The sequence below is a fragment of the Acanthaster planci genome, linkage group LG02 (assembly GCF_054643075.1).
Source record: "Acanthaster planci isolate LZ-2023a linkage group LG02, COTS_SCS, whole genome shotgun sequence".
NCBI classification, from domain to species: domain Eukaryota; kingdom Metazoa; phylum Echinodermata; class Asteroidea; order Valvatida; family Acanthasteridae; genus Acanthaster; species Acanthaster planci.
This window is the reverse complement of record NC_141778.1, coordinates 1,892,949-1,913,302: the sequence shown is the minus strand read 5'-3', so window position 1 is coordinate 1,913,302 and position 20,354 is coordinate 1,892,949. Positions and strand designations below refer to the sequence as shown.

General features: G+C 41.6%; 1 protein-coding gene across 1 annotated transcript; it reads left to right on the top strand.

Annotated features, from left to right (window-relative positions):
• LOC147799790 (MFS-type transporter SLC18B1-like) lies at nucleotides 1-10,964 on the top strand. Its single transcript, XM_087133584.1, has 14 exons — nucleotides 1-174; nucleotides 2,074-2,368; nucleotides 3,964-4,059; nucleotides 4,369-4,442; nucleotides 5,077-5,224; nucleotides 5,610-5,678; nucleotides 5,833-5,920; nucleotides 6,433-6,569; nucleotides 6,837-6,935; nucleotides 7,572-7,663; nucleotides 8,133-8,228; nucleotides 9,146-9,220; nucleotides 9,622-9,765; nucleotides 10,185-10,964. Exons 2-14 carry the CDS (start codon nucleotides 2,093-2,095, stop codon nucleotides 10,267-10,269), a joined length of 1,479 nt encoding a protein of 492 aa, XP_086989710.1. The 5' UTR covers nucleotides 1-174; nucleotides 2,074-2,092; the 3' UTR covers nucleotides 10,270-10,964.
• The last annotated feature ends 9,390 nt before the right edge of the window (nucleotides 10,965-20,354 follow it).

Here is a 20,354-nt window from a genome sequence, read left to right as displayed (position 1 = left end):
CTGGTATTGTGTATACACATATATAGTGCCCGTAAAGTTATAATACATGCAATAAGCGTACAGTTTCATGCCATGGAAAGTCCCAGTGCGTAGATGCGCGCTCGTGAACTAAGGTCACGAAAGTTTGCGACAGCAGACTTAATCTCCAAATTTCAGAAGACCCTTCAGCAAAAGGTAAGTGGTGGGCACTACCGTACACAGCACGAGTATGCATACATGTACAGTTTGATTGCTGTTGTGCCTAACACATAGGCCTAGTAGGTTTTACACAGAATAGCAATGCGCTGCAAATATGCATTTTATGACCTTGGTGATTTTTCCGCTTGCACTGATCTAGTGACTGTGTGCGGATGCGGTTTGGCCGCCTGTTTTAGTTGTCTCATGTTGCATGGTCGGGCGTGTACGCACGCGACGTGTTAGCATACAGTGGCTTACAACAGCAAGATCTCGTTTTACATTTTACATGTACGTCCATGGACGGAAATCCCTCCTCGGTCGGGGGGGACATCAATTTACGCTTTTTGTGTTCACCGTGTTTATTATAGTATTCCATTTATAAAAACCCATAAGGGAAAATCCTTGACTACAGCTGGCCAGGGAATGGCGCGATGCCGATATGATGCTCCGAAGCCGTCGATGCCCCGCTGGCGGCCCAAGCGCTTGGTACAGTGGAGCTCACAGCAAATGCAGAGGGGGGAAGCTGGCAAGTTATTTGGCAGTCCCGGAAGAGCACTTCCAGCTGGCACAGACACCCTGGAGTTATACTCACAGTTGTTAGGGTGGTCGATGGTGCAGCAGACTCGGTAGATGGGCCTATGGGAGTGGCGCCGAGCGACGCCGGCGTGTAGATGGCAGGGCTCGCCCTCAACGCGCTTGACCCTGCCGACATCAAAATCACCACCTGTGGAGGAATAACTCCTTCGGTCCCCTCGACAACGGCGGCTGCGGTGCCGGTTTTCCATAGCCAACCCCAATTCCGGAGATAAGATTTGCTGTCGAGACGGCTGGTTCTCCACCGGCGGGCGGTGGAGACATTCCGGATGAGGCGGAGGGGCCGCCTTTGTCAGCAACATGAACGGCATGCTGCCGAGTAACTCGTGCACGGTACATGGCAAGTGAAAATGGTTAGCAAAATGTATTCCAAAAACGATATTTCTTCAAATGTACCGTAAACGTCGTTCTAAAAACACTTCCGCCTCATCCGAGTGACTGTGACAGAACGAGCTCCAAGAAATTCCCGCCAAGAAAATCTCACCCCTCCTCTTCATTGGCCCCTTTCCCTTTATTTATCTAATTTGAGTTATGTCACGATCCTTTCACTCGCCAGCTTAACCTTTATTGGCCGAAACAATTTGCCATATTTGCATCTGCGTGCACTCATTTGCATAGCCTAAAACAGAAGGGGTATCTCAAGGACCAGGTCAAGGGGCCGTTGAGTGAGGGAAGCTGACTGTGTTCGCTGAGCATAATGCCTTTATCATGTTACGTGATAAAAGGTGCTATAAAATCCAAAGGGAACATCCTTGATCCATCATTTCCTTTAAAATGTTGTTTTGCTTTGGAGGGGACACTAGTTCGACATTGTGTCCCCCAAATTCATGCGGACGTGTCCTCCAGGATTTCCACTCATGTATACTACGCCCTCTGGATAAGACGGCAGAACAGGAAATCCTGAGCCAACCGCAAACAACAACCCTTGTTCAGAACTATACAGAAATATCTGACGTAGGTCCTACATAAACTGCTTGAGTTTCAAGACCTATTTCAACAGATACAAAACAATAAGATGAAATCATGGTTAGATCCTGCATGTGCTATGGTCACCATAGCGATGGTACGCCCCAATATGTTGAAAAGGTATTGCATTTACAGCTATTGCATGTATTTAGTATTCACTACAGTGGCACAAGCTAGTTTAGCAGTCTTGCACTAATTTATTTGCGATTAACTTTCAACATCTTTGATCAAACCTAACAATTTGATCAAATTCTTCAGTTCTGAAGCAATGATGGAGGGGACCTGGTTGATTTTGTGGGGTTGCGTTTTCAAATTTAAATGCCTTTGTACTTTCAGATCAAGAGTAGGCTGGGTTATGGAAGACCACAAGGATAAACGTAACCCCGCCCTATCACGGGAATATTCTAATTCGGGCCAGCAGACGCCAACCAATGCGGACCTGACTACACCCTCCGCCAACAGGATTGATCTTGGTCACCAGACAAACGCCACTGAAACGAGTGAATTAGACACGCCTCCTAAGGAAGCCAAATTCACCTACTACCAGAAGGCCACTTTTGCCAGCGCAGTGCTGGCGAATCTGGCGAATTATATGGCCTTCTCTATCATATCTGTCTTCTACCCAATCAACGTAAGAACCAAGCTTTTGTCTTGAATCTAAATACGTTCAGTGTCCATAAAACAGGCCTTTAATTCCGTCGACGTCGTGGGGTTTGCTTTTTAAGGCTCCAGTGAAGAAAAATCTTTTTTTTTTTAAGTGAGTAGGCCTATGATTTACAGAAACTACTATTAGGAGACATAGGTTGGTCTGAGAAGCCTGCCAATTACGCATAATCTTGCAAATATTAACTTTTTAATCCAAAACATAACAGACCTTACAACAGAAGTTTAAAAGGAGAAAATGTTAGGTTTTGAAACAATGATAAACACCCAAGAAAGTTTAATGGACTATTTAAGCGAATATAAACTTGGCCAGAGGACTCTAGCATAGATGGGACGTCATTAACAATAATGTGACGAAATTTGCTGTCAGATTTACCCTGAGATTTTCCTACATTTTCCAATTTAAACTATTTTGGCAATTCTTTTCATCCCACTTGGACGCTGTAGGGCCTTCAAGGAGAAAATGGCCATGCCGATTTTTTTAACCACTGTCAATCACTCACATACTGCTGGCCCATTGTCGGAGGCACTGGCCTCAGTTGCTGCTCAGTTGCTGAGACCATTTTTGTTTATTACTCAAGTACAAAATAAATACAGCCAAATGTCATCACCTCCCATCTAATCCTACCTCTCTTCATACTGAACAACCAGGCTTGTTCACCTTTTTAAAAAGACTGTACTATTTTGGCAGAAGTTTAACTTTCCCGCAGAGTTTTGAAGAAGTAGGCCCACGCACTTTACCACATGCAAAGCAAATTAACCGCATATATTGAATTTAACAAAATAGACTGAAGAATACTGTCGAACCGATTCCCATTTACCCTAACAGTCCTCAGTTTAAAGGGATAGTAACGTCCAATGTGTACAAAACAGCAAGCAGCTATACCGTACAACTGCCTTCCTTGTACTATTACTGTGCCATATTTGCGTAAACCTTTGACGATTCCGTGATGCGAGACCGACATGCATGAAGACACACTGAGATATTTGATAATGATCAAGCCAAAATTCGGAAAGTTCACCCCTGTTTGAGAACCGTCTTATCTGCTGTGAGTGCTGTCAATGCATTTTTCTTTCTTAGCATTAATTATAAGGACAATTTTGTTCCAAAGGACTTTATTACAATTCAGGCATCGAGTACTAGGTCATTGAACTTTGTGATTTGTTTTGTTTAATTTTTTTTTGTTTTCTGAAGGCCAACTATAATGTGCACCCAACACAGTATGGGAAAACTGCGGCAGTTGAAAAAGACTCTACCGCAACACAGTGCCACGCTTCCCTATGCGTGAATACTGATTGGCTTTCAAATATGTGTCTGTTTGCCCTGTTTGCCGTATCATCCCCCTGGCCAATTTGCAGACAAACCTGCAGGTTACGTACGAAAGTTCAATAGTCACCTGGAACACTTTTCCTAGGTCATAAGTGACTTTGTTTCCTTTCAATCGAAATGATATGGCATTTTAGAGTGTGTCGTTCTACGCCGTGTTTGGGGGATTAATTAAAATATTTCTGGCAAAAACTCTCTACATATTTGTAATCTTGATTCTTTTCTTTTAACTACAGGCAAAAGGAAGAGGGGTTTCGGAAGCCACTATTGGTCTCGTGTTTAGCACATTCTCCCTCTCAGCGGGTATTGGATCACCGATATGGGGCAAAATTGTAGGTTTTATTTCACTTTCGAAAGGTGTCTGGACGCCCGGGCAAACTACTACTCCCGGGCGAAATACTAATCCGCCCGGGCGAAATAGCAGGCACAAAGTTTCCTTTAGTCGTGTCTTATACACGCTTCCGTAGTATCCTCAGTGAAATTATCTACTGCAATTTCCTGTGTGTATTCAAAGCCGATTTCTCTCAAACCTTAGGCCTAAACATTTCATAAGCCCTTTTTTCCCAATTTTTATTTCAGAATTCTTTGGTATTCTCTGTATTGTAACGCTTACGTTTCTACGTTATATTTCTACTTTTCAGATTCCTATCGTTGGCGCTCGGTTTGTCTTTTTGGCGGGAGCATTCGTTACTGGCGGTTGCAACATCTTGTTTGGGTAAGCAATCATATCTGTTAATGTTTTACAGAATCGTTTTATGCAAAATGTAAAAGTTAACATTAATATTTGATAATACTTTGTATACAGTCAATCTGTGTCAGTTAAAGGAAATTAATCAAAGGCCTCATTGAGTGTTTTCTTATTTCTTTAAAAGCAAAGTATCCAATCAACTAAACGTCTTTTTCACATAGCCATCAAGAGTTCACGTTTGAATTGGAAAAGAGGGGAAAAATAAATGGTATTTTTATTTGATTTCAAGCAAAAACTATGTAGGGCATGGTGGCATGTAGTCGAGTAGACTAGTGGTTAGGTTTGTAGCTTCTGATCATAGGGTCGAAGGTTCGAATCCAGCTGGTGGCAGCTTGTTTTGCTGTTGGATAAGTCGCTACGCCATTTGCCTCTCTCCACCAAGGAGTGAATGGGTGCCTGTGAGGGCAGATTTGGTTATGTTATCCGTGTGCACCTGATCGGGCTGCATCTTCTAGTATACTCCCCAGAGAGCTGAGATGATTTCAGGAATGGTCAGTTGTGAGCTCGTTGTGCAGGGATAAAAACAATGCGCCTTAAGCACCCGGGCAGAGTGGATACACACGCAATATAAGAAATTCTATTATTTCGCTTTTTTATTCAGGTTTATTGCTACCATGCCAACGAAAGCAACATTTACGGGTTTTAGTTTGGCCATTCGACTTTTGGAAGGGCTAGGAAATTCAGCTAGTTTGACGGCGTCAGCAGCATGCGTGGCTTACGCGTTCCCCGAGAATGTCGGCACAACTGTGGTAGGGAAATGCTGCACGTTTGTCAGACCTGTGACTTTAAAGTGTACGATGGGTGTCGAATAAGCGCAAGATTCATTGTGAGATTAGTGTGGCGCGTGTTGAATTCAGTTGTAAGAAGGCTGTTGTGTGATCATTTTACATCTGTCTCATAGTATTAGATCGGTGTTAAATCTGTGTCAGCAGACAGCTGAGTGATCGCTTTCACGTTAGTGTTGAAAAGCAGTTATAAGCTGTGTGACGTAATTTTGGCGTCAGATCATGGCTACTCAGGTGTGAGATCACTGTATAATTAGATTGTGTAAGATTGGTGTCAGGTCAGTGTTACGTCAATGTTGGATCAGGACCAGATTATCAATATACATACACGTACTTCGAATTTTCACAGAGCTTGATCGAGATGATGGGAGGTCTGTCATTTGCAATAGGACCAGCTATTGGTGGCCTACTCTATGACGTAAGTTCACCATTGGAAAGGGGAAAAAAACCTTAACACTTATCCAGTAATTTATAAAAACCTCTCATTCATCTGAATGGTTTCAGAGAAAGAAGGTCAAGGACTTTTTTCGTACGGTTTCCCCTTCTTTATCTATGATGTTTGTTTCTGACAGGCTGGAGGCTTCGAGCTCCCGTTCTTTGTTCTCGGAGGAGTTGTTCTGGTTGTCGATTTTATCAATTTCTTCTTGCTGCCAGAGCAGGGTAAGACTCATTGATCAATGTGGAATTAGTTTCTCTTCAAATCATTTTGATAATGGTGATCTTTCTATTTCCAAAACCTTTTTGCAATCGGTGACGTACGGTCACTTGTATCAACCTTTTTTTCTTCACACTCTACTAGCATTTCTTTGTACGAATCTGAGCCAAAGTCTCAGGTGGACCTGAAGGTAAAGATGTGGTTATAATCGTGCATCGTACATCAGCTATGGGTTTGTCTGTAGCGTATGGAGCGATAGGACAAATGGTTGAACAGGCTTGACAATAAATTATTTGGTTTGTAACGTAACAGTCAGGAAAGAACATCAACATTCTTCCTGAGTGATGTCCGCTGCATGCAGAGAAGTTGCTGAGAAGAAAATAAATTCCGTCTTCGCGTTTGGGTTTCAGTTTTTTGTTCATGTGACATGGAAGAATGATGGGAACCCAAATCCGGGACTATTGTTTTTGTGATCTTGTGTTAAAGAATGATGTTTTGATTTTAACCACCTGAACAGGAACGAAGAACGAAGAACCTGGTTCCTTGATCGGGGTTTTGAGCATACCTGCCGTATGGGTTGCCTTGACAACCATTGTTATGGCCGCAGCTGCATTTTCGTCCTTTGATCCTACCCTGTCGATTCATCTGAAAGAGGTATGTTCCCATGGTAACACAAAAAGTTAGAGCCATTTGAAGAAGAGCGAATCTTTGAATACAATTCCAAATTACTTACTCAACTGTGCACATTTAAGACTTAAGCGCTGTAGGGTTGGCTTTGCCTGAATCTATTACATTTTCTTAATCATTTTGCATATAATTATGCATATATATGCATAATATATTTTTGAGAAATAACCAAACTTCCGATGGCATCATGCTGACCAGACACCTTGCATCCTTTCTACACCCCCCCCTTCATAGCTTGATTTCACGGTGATTCAAATCAGCTTGATCTTTCTGGGTTTCGGTCTTGTGTACGCGGTGGTCTCCGTAATTTGGGGAGCTGTTGCTGACGCTACGGTAAGTTATTGCCGCGAGGCATGACTTATCATTGGTGAAACACAGCGTGACCTTTGGGGTCAGACGTCCAAAGATCTCAGATGTTATTTTTCCATTCAAAATGGCGAAGATGGGCATTAAATTAAAAACGATTTAAGGGTGCATGTAGGTGTGTCTGGAAGACAAATCATGGTGGGATGTAAAAACGTCTATCTTTACAAATTGGGAAAAGGTGTCTTAGAAATCTCGAAATCCGCAGATTACAATTGATTGAGGAGTTTAAGAGCAATACTGGAATACCATTTATAAAATACAAAATTTAATCCAAACTTTCTACATGCGTAGACATCTATATACATGTCACAAAGTTGTTTTCCAATCGACCTTTAGCCTACAAGTGTCATGTACCTAAAATATGAAAGTTCTTGTTGCTGCGAGCAAAGTCTTAGCTATACAAGCCTGTCTCAAACAACATGCTAAACAGCAACAGAAACATGTAATTCTTAGTCCATTTCTTAGCAATTGCTTTTGCCGTTTAGTCGACTTGCCTTGTATTTGCTAGTTTTTATTCATACTACCCAATGTCATTTATTGTGTCTGAGAAGAAAAGACTCTCTTGCTCGCTGATTTGGTAAGTTTATTCATTTGGTTGCACAGAAAGCCACGAGGATTATGATGGTCATGGGGGCATTTGGCACTGCAGTCTTCTTTTTACTTGTGGGCCCGTCACCTCTGCTGAAAATACCTTCGTGAGTCGAACAGAAATAGACCGGCACTTTAAGCCTCTTCTCTGATGAATTAGAGTTCAATGCAAAACCATGTCAGTTTTTATTTAGAATAATTTAAATTTGTGCTACAATTATAGCAATGTTTTACGCAACATTTATGGAAAAAAATGAACCCAGAATAGTCTCGAAACGCCCCATTCCATACATAACCGTGTTATTCTGTACAAATCCTTAAAATTGTGCTACATTATATTTAAATGTCTTCAACCACAATTTTAAAATATTAATAAATGAGGTTTGGAACCCAAAATAATCGGGCTTTACCCCCCCCCCTTAATAGTTTAAACGTGACAGGTTGTAGGATTAAGATAAAAATGTCTCCCCTGTGAACAAGGTTTATTACAACAAAACTCTAAGTGGTAACTCCTTTCCCTTAGTTTTGATAGAGTTTCTGCCTGCGCCACAACATTGTCGTTTCTTCCCTCTACAGGACCAAGTTAGTAGCTATCCTAAGCCTTCTCTTCGGGGCTGCTGTGATTGCTTTGATAAGCATGCCGACATTTGTTGATATGTTTGACTCTGCGGAGTGAGTACAAAGAGTCCCTTTCCATTATTCGTTAAAGGCTGCAAAAGACAAAGGGGTCAAATACAGCGGCCGCTGGGAGATGAAAGGTGCTATGGGCCTCGAACTAGAGGGGGAAAGGGCGCAAATTGCTTCGCAATGGAAGCTTCTTTGGTCGGCACTGAACTTTTCTGGTTCACGAACGACTCTGAAATGCACATCTTAGGGCCGCATTGCTTATATGAAGCAAACTATGGGACAGGGCCGCCTTTGTGTTGGTCATTGTTATACTGGTATCTCAGGAATTCTTTTCAGACATCTAGGGGGATGTGTTAAGTGACAATAGGCTGGAGTGTGTATAGGGATTGGACTTGTTGGAAGGTACCCCTCTCGCCGATCTCGTGCCTGGTATAGCATCACTAGTGACAAAACACTCCCGACCAATATTGCTCTTTTCAGCCGATGAGGGGGTGCTTCTGCTCGAGGTGGCTCCACGCTTTCACACGTGCGTACAAACTTACGCACGACAAAAGCCTTTTCGTTTAATAAGGTGTTTACAGCATACTTTGCATCCGTCCTCTGAAAAATTGGGTGCTACCAAACGGTTTGATCTATTCCTGGATAAATTCCGCAAATTGGATCAGAAAGGACGAAAAATAAGACAGTTTCAACTTACAAAATGAGGTAAAGCAAAAACAACCCCATTACCTCAAATCTCTCACAACATGAGCAAATCAGTGCACTTATTGTTAATTACGCAGTACAGGAAAACGAGTACCTCTAGTACGAGAACCAGAGCGATGTCCTCATAGATATGGTGTACAGTGGGGCATGGCAAACAAACATGTAAGTCCAAATAACAGGGACAAGGAAGGGGGAGCGGGTCCTCTCTCGTGTTTAGTATGAAAGATTACAGTTGGAATGTTGTGTACTGTCTACAGGTGGTATGGTATCCCAAACAACCTTGGACTGAGTTCCATTATATCTGGCCTTTGGAGCGGTGGGTTTTCAGTTGGGTGAGTTGTTGCTTGAGATTGAAACGTAAAGAGAGATCCCCTGCCACATTTACCATAGAGTCAGTTGTTGATATACCGCTGTTGCTTACTACTCCTCTTTTTTGACGAAGTGATGCTGGTGGTAATGAAGATGGTACACATAAGAGTGATGAGGTGCTGAAAGCAATTCTGATGTAAATGGTAATAATAGTATTGTTGGTAATTGTTATGAATGACAGGTGTATGATGACGATGCCACGTATAAAGTGGCATCAACAAGGAAAATAATCAGTCGCTCCTGATTATTATTAAAGCCGCTTTCCTACTTTTTGACGATGTTTATGGCTGCTTATCTGTTGTATTTTATATTTATATGTTGTTTAAATGTGCTCTGTGCGTCGAATTCATATAATTCTTGACAGACTCCTGATTGGGCCGTTGTTAGGGGGATATCTGACGGATTGCTACGGATTTGCCATTTCGTCGACGATTGTCGCTGGTTGTTGTCTCGTGGTTATGATCTTCATTTGTCTGTTTGTAGTCTGGGAGTATCGGTGTGGCAAAGGGTTAGTACTCAGTCACTAGGTGACGTCACAGGACTGTTTTGTACTAAACAGCAGATGCAAGGTATTTTGGATATCAGTTGGGCTTTTTGTGTTTCCATATTTGAGTCTTGCTTTATAATGCCTGAAGTGTACTTAATACTCCAAAGAACTAGGGTTTCACCAGACATAATTATCTTGCCAAGTTTTCATAATAATGGATCTGTTAAAATTCTCATTTGTAAAAAATGAGACATGATATAAGTTTGTCAAGTCAAATTTCAAGTCACCTAGAGCAATGTGTAATTCCACAGTGTGCAAATCAACTCTATCGCTCGGGTTGAGTCTCCGCAGCGTTTCTTTTACAAACAGAAGTTAGTGCAAACCTCCTGCAAATACATTGTTATCAGTGGGTTCACCTCCGGGACTTTTTGACGTTGCAGGAGACGAGTACCCAGATCACGGCTGGAAGCGGAAGCTAACTCGACAGAAGACGAACGGAGGCCACTCACTGCAACGGATGTGTGATTGAAATGTGGGTAGAAAGCTGTTAAATTTCGAAACAGAAAATTCCTTCTGTTTATCGAAACAGTTACTTAACCGGTTTTAAGCATGTTTCTACTATATTTGAGGTCAATTAGTTGTGCATTTAAACTTAAATCGTTTATTTTTACCCAACAACTGTATGAAATATCTAGTTTTAATTAATGAAAACTAGGCACTAAGTTTTGTAAATAGTGGAAAGCGATAGTTCGACTGAAATGTCGTCAGTTGATAAACAATGAAAGTACATTAATTTACACTTTTGTGAAGCTCATTAATATTGTAACAAAGTTATTTTGTACTGGCCTCAGCAGCTTTCAATTTAAATGTTTCGCATACCATTGCCTGGTTTCGGCCAGAAGGGCCCCTGGCTGGGACCACACAAATAAGATTAGTCATTCTTTATATTTATACAACTGGAACCTTTTTTGTTGGAGCCCTCATTGCTTTACTATACAACTTTTCTGTGGTTTCAACCCGGCGTGGATTTGAGACTGGGCGTTGGTTGTGAGAGGTTCTGTTCATTTTTCCTTAGTCATTTTTGTAATGTGTATCGGTGGACAACTTCGACTCAACTCTGCTCGGGCCTGGTTAGCGAACTATGTAAGTTCTTTTGGACAATTTGGCTCCTCCTCCGGTTATATGTTTATTTATGTGTAATAAATTACTGAAACTGTAAATTGTCAGCCTTTGGTATCTGTAGCGGCCAAACTCATTTTTGATTTCTAACCTATTGAGGGCGCTATAAGCGGGTGTCTAGGAAAGAGTTATAGCGCCCTCCTCTGTTCAAATGTGATGTGGAAGACAGGCACAATATAGACATGGCAGACATCGCAGTCGTTGTGGAGTGTCCTTATTTTGTTAAGCCTTAGAACCCATAACATGGTGTCAGAAGTGAACTGATATATTGAGAAAATATCAGAGACTTGATTGACCTTAACCTAGTGTTGGAGTAGCCAGCCTTCAACCGAGAACAAGAGAGGTTTTTTCGGGGGTAAGTCAACAACACTTAAATTACAGTGTAAGTGCGATAGTACATGAGCATTGCTACGTAGGTGCATGCATTCTCGACACACGAATATTGAATAACGACACAAACGACTTTGCATGATGGCGGCTTATCAAATTCCACCGCCGGAGGCCATGGACTGTAAAGGGAGCGATCTTGCCAATAACTGGAACTTTTTCAGAGAAAGTTTTGAGGGAAAGAATTCCATATACGAAGTTCACTTTTTAGGAGAAATTTTTGCAGAAACAGAGATGATCCGAGACCGGCTTGTTCTTGGAACTAGAGATAAAGCAGCAAGAGCGAGGCTCTTCAGAGAAAAAGAATGTGATCTGAAGAGAGCGATTGAAGCCCTCAGAATCAGTGAGCTGACACAAGAACAGCTCAAGCAGATTGATGTGCCACAAACAGAAACCATGCATGCCGTAAAGAAACGAGAGAGCACAAAAGCAAAGAGCGCCAACAAATCAAAGCCTAAAGACCCCAAGAAGCCCAAGACACTGAAATCTTGTAAGTACTGTGGATCTTCACATGAGTGGGACAAGAAGAAATGTCCTGCCTATGGAAAGAAATGTGGAAAGTGTGGAAAAATGAACCACTTCCAGTCAGTATGCAGATGGAGAGAAACACAGAAAAGATTGCACGTAATGCAAGAAGTATCATCAGAAAGTGATACAGACGAGTCTATATTTGGTGTGCAACTACTTGGGGCTATCAGCAGCGGCCACAAAGTGCTTACGGTTCCGCTGACATTCAGTTCAGAGCCTGGCGAGATAAGCATTCAGTGCCAGATTGACACAGGGGCAACTTGCAACGTGATGTCATTTGACACCCTGTGTGACGTCAAGCAGACAAAAAAGCCTCACATGAAAAAGTCATCAGCCAGATTGAAATTGTACGATGACAGTGTCATCAATGTCAAAGGAGAATGTGACCTGACATGTCACTATAAAGGTGTCCAGAGGAATCTTAACTTCAAGATAGTTGATTCCAGTCGGCCTCCCCTACTATCACAACAGACATGTACAAAGATGGGCCTCATAAGCGTACATGTTGACAGTGCAGTCAATAGCATGCAGCATGACACAGTGCCCTTGACAGAGGTTGACATTGTGTCTGAGTTTAGTGATGTATTTGAAGGGTTAGGATGCCTAGCAGGGGAGTACCACATCGACATTGATCCTGCTGTGCGACCGGTGCAGAATGCACCACGTCGTGTTCCGGTTGCCATGAAAGATAAGCTGTATGACAAGATACGTGAGCTAGAGAAACGAGGCATCATAGCAAAAGTTTCCGAGCCTACAGCATGGATCAGTAGCCTAGTGGTTGTTGAGAAACCGGGCAAAATGCGCGTTTGCTTAGATCCACGAGAGCTAAATAAAGCTATCAAACGTCCTAAATACCCGATGCCAACACTTGACGAGATATTGCCCTCTCTCGCTAATGCAAAGGTCTTTACAGTCCTAGATGCAAAGGAAGGATTTCATCAAGTCAAACTTGATGAAGAGAGCTCCTTCCTGACAACTTTCTGGACCCCATTCGGCAGATACCGTTATCTGAGAATGCCGTTTGGAATAGCATCAGCACCAGAAGAATACCAGCGACGACAGATAGAGATATTGCAGGGGCTGACTGGCACAGCAGTCATCGCTGATGATATTCTAGTGTACGGCTGTGATGTAGCAGAACATGACAGAAATTTGAGGACACTGCTGCACCGTGTTCGTCAAGCAAACCTGAAACTCAACCGAAAGAAGATTAGACTACGACTGGATGAGGTGACATACATGGGTCAAGTTTTGACCTCAAAAGGAGTCCGCCCAGACCCGAGGAAGGTAGAAGCAATAAAAAACTTGCAGCGACCAGACTCCAAGAAAGCAGTCCAGCGTCTGTTAGGATGTGTCAACTACCTATCACGGTACTTGCCAAGGCTTGCCGATGTAAGCGAGCCACTCAGAAAGTTGACAGAGCAGAGTACAATCTTCACATGGCAGTCACAACAGGAAGAGTCCTTTCAGCAGATAAAGGACATGATTGCCAGTGCTCCCATACTCAGGTACTACGACTTGAAGGAAGAAGTCACAATACAGTGTGACGCATCAGAGAAAGGGCTTGGAACAACTCTTCTTCAGAATGGGCAACCAGTTGCATTTGCCACCCAGTCCCTCACCTCTGCAGAGCAGAATTATGCACAGATAGAGAAAGAGTACCTAGCCATAGTCTTCTTGTGTGAGAGATTTGACCAGTATTTGCATGGCAGAGAGCTGGTCAAAGTGAACACCGACCATAAGCCGTTGGTGCCAATCTTCACAAAGCCAATACATAAAGCTCCCAAGAGGCTCCAACGCATGCTTCTGAGATTACAGAAGTACAACTTGAATGTGCAGTACCTGCCAGGAAGCCAGATGTATATCGCTGATATGCTTAGCCGGGCTTCCCTGAAGAGCACAGATAAGAGTTGCTTGTCAGAATATCAGATGTTCCACCTGAGACAGGAAGAGCAACTCCAGTCAGAGATTGAAGTCATCAACCAATCCAGCTATTTATGCATGAAAGATAGCACACAGCTGCAAATCAAGGAGGCCACACAGTCTGATTCAGTTCTTCAAGTGTTGAAGAATGTAGTTCTGGACGGATGGCTAGAGCAGAGAAATGAAGTACCCATATGCATTCGTGAGTACTTTGGTTTCAGAGAAGAAATCACCGTTCAGGATGGTGTTCTCTACAAAGGGATGAGGGTCATTGTACCCAAGTCTATGCACAGCATGATGCTTACCAGGATCCATTCAAGCCATCTGGGTGTAGAAGCGTGCTTACGAAGAGCCAGAGAAGCGCTATACTGGCCAGGGATGGCAAGTCAGATCAAAGACAGGGTCAACCAGTGCCAGCCTTGTAATGAGTTCATGAACAAGCAACAGAAAGAGCCGATGATGTCATATGAAATTCCCAATCGGGCATGGAGCGTAGTCAGTCAAGATCTCTTCCACTACAGGCATGCTGATTACCTGATTACAGTTGACCACTACAGCGATTACTGGGAGTTAGACAAGCTTGATGACACCAGATCAGAAACCATAGTCGAGTGCACCAAGAAGCATTTCTCACGATTCGGTATACCCAGCAAGGTAATTACTGACAACGGGCCTCAGTTCATTGCTGTGGATTATGAGGAATTCAGCAGAGAATGGGAGTTTGAGCATGTTACGTCTTCTCCCTACCACAGTCAGAGTAATGGCAAAGCAGAGTCAGCAGTGAAGATTGCCAAGAACATCATCAAGAAAGTGACCAAAGCTAAAGAAGATCTTCATCTTGCAATTCTAGATTGGCGTAACACACCTGATTCCAGTGGCAGCAGTCCAGTGCAGAAATTGATGTCTAAACGGGCGAGAACACTGTTGCCAACACCTGAAGCATATCTGAAACCAAACATCGTCCAAGGTGTGCCAGACAATATCCAACTTCGAAAGCAGAAGGCCAAACACCAATATGATAAATCTGCAAAGCCACTACCGGAACTGCAGATTGGACAACCAGTCAGAATTCAGCCAACCAGCAAGACCACATCATGGCAATCTGGAAAATGTGTTGCCAGTGACGGTTCCCGTTCCTATCTCATCGAGCTAGACAGTGGACAAGTGCTTAGACGTAACAGAAAGCACTTGCGGGCATCAACTCAACAGTCGGAGAAAAGTTCTTCAGCGACAACCCCAGTCCAGCCAGACTCAGTCTCTACCTCAACCCCACCATCAGATAAACCAACAGTCCTATCTGAACCAGCCAAGCCAGTGAAAACGACCACAGATCCAGACCGACCCAAGACAAATCCACCAAGCAGCCAACAGATCTCTTTGAAGTCCACGCGAACTCGATCCAACATCAAACCACCATCTAGATTCAAGGATTTTGTAGTTTGAACGTGACAATGAACTCTAAATTCTGTCATGCAGATTTTCACCGAACAAGGAGTGATTGCACACAAAAGGACACTTCCATTGTGATTCAGTTTTTCAGAGGACAATTTTAATGTTTAACCTGGTTTAATTTCCATACCTCTCATTCTCATACAAACTTACACTTAGGTGCATCATAATAACAGTGAAGTCAAATCAGGCATTTTAAAATTTACATCAAAATGTGGAAGCCTTTGGTTTCAATCCAAGTAAAAGCAGTTCACTTAACTTTATTATCATTACAGGTGTCTGGAGACTAAAGATTCTTTCTTTTCCAAAGTTCTATTTCTTTTTTTAGATAGTCAAGTTTACGAAGAAAGAAAGATGATTTTTGGTTCTCTTTTGTGCAAGTTGTTAAAGGTAAGCTTTACCAAGTTTGTTAATTGTTCAAAAAAAAGGAGGGAGATGTGTAGGAAAGAGTTATAGCGCCCTCCTCTGTTCAAATGTGATGTGGAAGACATGCACAATATAGACATGGCAGACATCGCAGTCGTTGTGGAGTGTCCTTATTTTGTTAAGCCTTAGAACCCATAACAGCACCATAAAAACAGCACTGAAAGCAAGGTGGCTCCGTCACGTTTTGCATCTGACAGATTTTGATTCGCCCATCCTGCCGAAGTTTATTAAACGGTTAGAGCTCATTATTCTCAGGATTTTCATATTAAATTTAAGAATTTGATTAAGGAATTACTGGGTTATTTATAGTCTTGTATAAGCTGACACTCACTCATTTAGGCCACGCTGTTACATCGGTGGAATACTTTATTGTAAATGGTAAATAATACAGATACGTAGATTGGGGGGCCTACATATTGGAGCTATAGTCAAAATTATGGGGTTTCGTATTGCCTAACTTAAATATTTGGCATCACACTCTTTTAGGGGAACTTAAATACATGTATTAGTGTCACTTAGATACACCTCAGTGCAAGTTATAATTGAGGTCGGAGTAAACATTGGGTGCATGTATATTTACGTGTTCAAAGTGGGCACACATACATGTATTATTATCACCTAGACGTCGGATGTACCATACTCATGATTTATGTTTTATTTTAATTTTATTTTAGTCAATCTGTGCCTGTCCCTGTGTCTGTGCATCAAGCTGTATGCATGAACAAGAAGAGAAGCATTAAACATCTGGATCTGAAGTGCACACTGTACATGTACAGCATTACGTGTGTATCCTTTGGCAGATTCAGTATCTTTCCTTTTTTTCTGAGTTATGTCTGGAGGTCGGGTCTCAACCTGAGGAGGGACTCTTATGATAATTTATACTTTCGTCACTGTTTTAAATTTGGTTCCTGCGTTATCTAGCGTCACTGGGAATCATGAATTATGCAGTGTTTGCTCATTGCTGATGTAGCACACGCACGCATTGTAACTACGCAGCTTTCACCATATCGAGGTGGCGCACTGACATTCGTATGAAATATAAAACTATCTATTCATCACTGTTGTCTTCAAGGAAGGCAGCTAACCAGTGATAATCCGCGTGAAACTACTAACTGGAAGTTGTTAAAGTGTAGCTGAGCATGATTTTTTTTCTTAGACACGAGTTTTCTGCAAAAATAGTAAAACTAAATTTGAAAACAAATTAACTCAGACACAAACGTGAATTTTGAGGTTGGTAAATAAGAAATTGATTGTAGCTACAATTTAAACAAAGTTGGGAATTAACGAATAACATGCAATAAAAGATTCTGTCTGGAAAAACAATTTGCCTTGTCTTAGTAGTTTTTTATTTCTATTCATAAATTGCTACCTGGGTATTCAAAAATACAAGTGTCTTTTGGGAAATATGTCCAAGTTAAGCTGAACGTCCCGCTTTCATCTCATTCAAAAAAGGACATGCCATCGGCCTATATCGGAAATGTGTCTGCAAGCGGCACAAAAATATTTAAGCGCCTCAAACGAGTGATAATGAAAAACTTTTTCTGCCTTTTAGTACAAGGAAATCCTTCGAAGTATTTGTACGTTTCCATAAGAGACGAACTGATTCAACATTATAACTATGTATAACTATGACTAAATCTGCTGTATACTCCAAATTAGTTGCAGGTAGGCTCACGGAAGTCCTTTAAACAGTAACGTTACTTGTTAGCATCATAAATAATGCTGATGCGCTGGACAACCTTTTCTCATTGGTCTATCCACCATGGCATACACGCCCACAAAAACCAACACGTCACATTTTCTGAAACTTAAACCAAGTGGTAATTGCCCCCTAACAATACATTTCATAAACAATTTGTTATCCACAGCACTGTCTAGTATTTCTGTATTTCAAGGTGAAATCGAGAGGACAAAATGGAATATCTGTATCGGTTGGCAGATTTCTTTCTAAAATTTGATAAAAACAAGTCGGCACGTTTTTACAGTATGCAAATTAGAATGAGACTGTGATTAAGTTGGCCTGAACATTTTCGCTGAAAATGTTTTTCACAAAAAACACTTGGTTGAATTCTCAGAAAGGCGACATTTTCTTGTCAAGGGGCAGGGGTAGTCTAGTATTATTAGCATTAATTATGGGACTAGTACTGCAGGTGGGATTTGTACTTGCCTTATTGGGAAAAGATCCTTAGAAGATCCCATGCAACCAATTTGATGGGCGACGCACGACGGCCGACGCACGACGGGCGACGCACGACGGAAAATGGCATGTTTGGAACTGGTAAATGGCAGAATTGGGACACAACAAAAGCAAAATCCGACGGGCGACGGCATATATCGAATTCCATATGAAAACGAAATTGTACAACCTTGCAAAGATTGACCTATCTGCAGTCGATGGGTTCCAGATTCCGTTGAGTTGACATTACGCAGTTGTTGTCAGCAAAGGTTAGATAAAATGTTAGGATCTTTCGTAAAGTAGAATATTGCTTTATGTTTATTACTGTATGAATTATAAAAGTGCGTAAAATACTTTGATCTGTTTTTAGTTCGGCTTTTACGCACAGACTTCCATAAAATTTCAAACCGTAAATATTAATTTGCGTAGGAGTTTGCCGCATTGCACTGTTCTTCATGTATTTATATTTTTGGAAGTGATGGGTCAGTTTTTAGCAGGATATTTCTCCTTCTTCAAATTGATATATTAGCAAATATTTTCCAAAGCCCCTTTTCCAAGTGGATTCTTTAAAAAGAAACTGAACGAAAAAATATTACAATTCTAAAATATTTGCACTTTATTTTTCCTCTCTGAAGGTTCAGAAAGTGCGCCATCAGGGGCCAACTTTCAGGCTTTATTCCTTACTAAAGTCACAGCTAAAGTGGCTTTGTGAAGATCTCTGACTATTCTGGACAACTCTAGTGATCAACTGGGCAGACGGGACGGGGTGGTGGCTCTTACCTTTAATGTGGTGTGGTGTTGTTTTTTTAAATTATTATTATTATTATTCTGATTATGATTCTTTTTGTGCCGTTCTTTCCGAAATTAAAGTCAGTGTAAAGTTGATGCAAATACACATTGCTGATAATGGGTCCACATTTTTGGGCTTAATTATCTTGCAGGAGACAAGTACCTATCACGGCTTGAGGTGGAGGCTACTCCAACTGAGGCCGAAAGAAGGCCACTGCCTGATATGGTGCATGATGTATTTTGTGGAGAGGTGTTCTCTACAGTGATGAATTCCTAGGAGAAAGAATGTAGTTTACCTCAACGTAAAATCACTATTTTTGTAATCCGTATTTCATATATTTAAATATAATTCATATATAAATGAGATATTTTAGCAATTCCTATTGGTCGAAAGCCTGTCAAGTGGCAGGTGTTAAATAGATAGCCCCAACAGTCCCAAATCCTCCGATTGCAAAATGATTCACCACCTCACGCGCTAAGCGAAAAATCATTCTCCTTATACAGAGATTGTTCACAACCAGTCGCGAGAAAAACATATACCATAGCATGGTTATTTGAAAAACTGAAGTGAAGTTGTTAATCAACAGAATCTCGGGAAATAGACAATTTTTAAGACCTTGTGACTCAAAAGGTATTCCTGAACTGGACTAAATGCTTTGCTCGTCTTTAACGCCCATTTAAAACCGGTTGAGCTTTTGGCTTGGACATTGCCAACGTCCATTCTTTTGATCTGGTTTGAAAAGTTGAAGGCTGTCAGATGACAAATCATTTTCCTTTCATAGACTTCCACTATGTAAAAGTTACAAACAGCTCGCATGTGCTGCTGTGATACGTCTGTATGTGGTAAATGTATTTATGATATCATTTATTACATTATTTCGTGAGAAGTTGGCTTTCATTTCGTGATCATTAATGTCGATTGTTTACCAATAATTCATTTAAAGTTACGAGCACTAATAATTAATTTTATGTTAGGACACCCAACTCTCTTTGCTTGGGCCAGTTTGAAACCCTTTAATTTCAATATGTAATTATTTTATGGTCATTTGATTCCGCCATCAGCTACGTCCGATCTATTGTGCGTATTATGCTTGACAGAATTTTGAAGTTTGTCACTTTTCACGGAGGGTCAAAAACTTTCGCTGGAAGCTGTATATATGTCTCGAGAAACTTCGCGGCCGTGTTCGAAAAAAGCCTCCAGAGCCTCGGCTAGGTCTATTGTCTGTGCGTCTCCACGTATTTCCAATGGAGTGAAGACCTAACCTAAATCCGAAGTTGATCTCTTTGTCAATTGCGTTTTCCCTTATTTAGTGATTTTAGTTATATTTCACTGCTGACACTTGCAAGTGAGTGGTGAAACACTCGTTTGCTTTAAATGAACGCAAAAGTGCATCGGGAACGCTGCTTACTTGATTTGCTCCCTCTCAAAAAAAAAGGAAAAGAACGGTCTGGATCCGACCTTGTACACCCCCCCCCCGTAGCACACGCTCAAGCTAACCTAGGGAACGTATCACTAGGCGTGCCTCTAGGGAACCGAGTGGGACATAAGATGAAAATTATTTAGGAAACAGTGCTACTGAAAAGGAAGATTCAGTGAGCAACCGAATTGTATACAGGAATTTTATCATAACAGAGTTTAAAAAATATTTGTGTCTATACAAAACTAGTTTAGTTAAGGTACAGGTTTGTACAGATAAATTAAGTGTCATTATTAGGGTAATTAACGACAGTCAAGTGTGGCAGCAAAGTGAGT

What these genes read in the sequence shown, in the direction of transcription:
- LOC147799790 (XM_087133584.1), top strand. Translation starts at nt 2,093, where the DNA reads ATGGAAGACCACAAGGATAAACGTAACCCCGCCCTATCACGGGAATAT. An exon ending in CTTCTTGCTGCCAGAGCAGG is followed by an intron (nt 5,921 to 6,432) that starts GTAAGACTCATT and finishes CCACCTGAACAG; the next exon opens with GAACGAAGAACGAAGAACCT. An exon ending in GATATGTTTGACTCTGCGGA is followed by an intron (nt 8,229 to 9,145) that starts GTGAGTACAAAG and finishes TACTGTCTACAG; the next exon opens with GTGGTATGGTATCCCAAACA.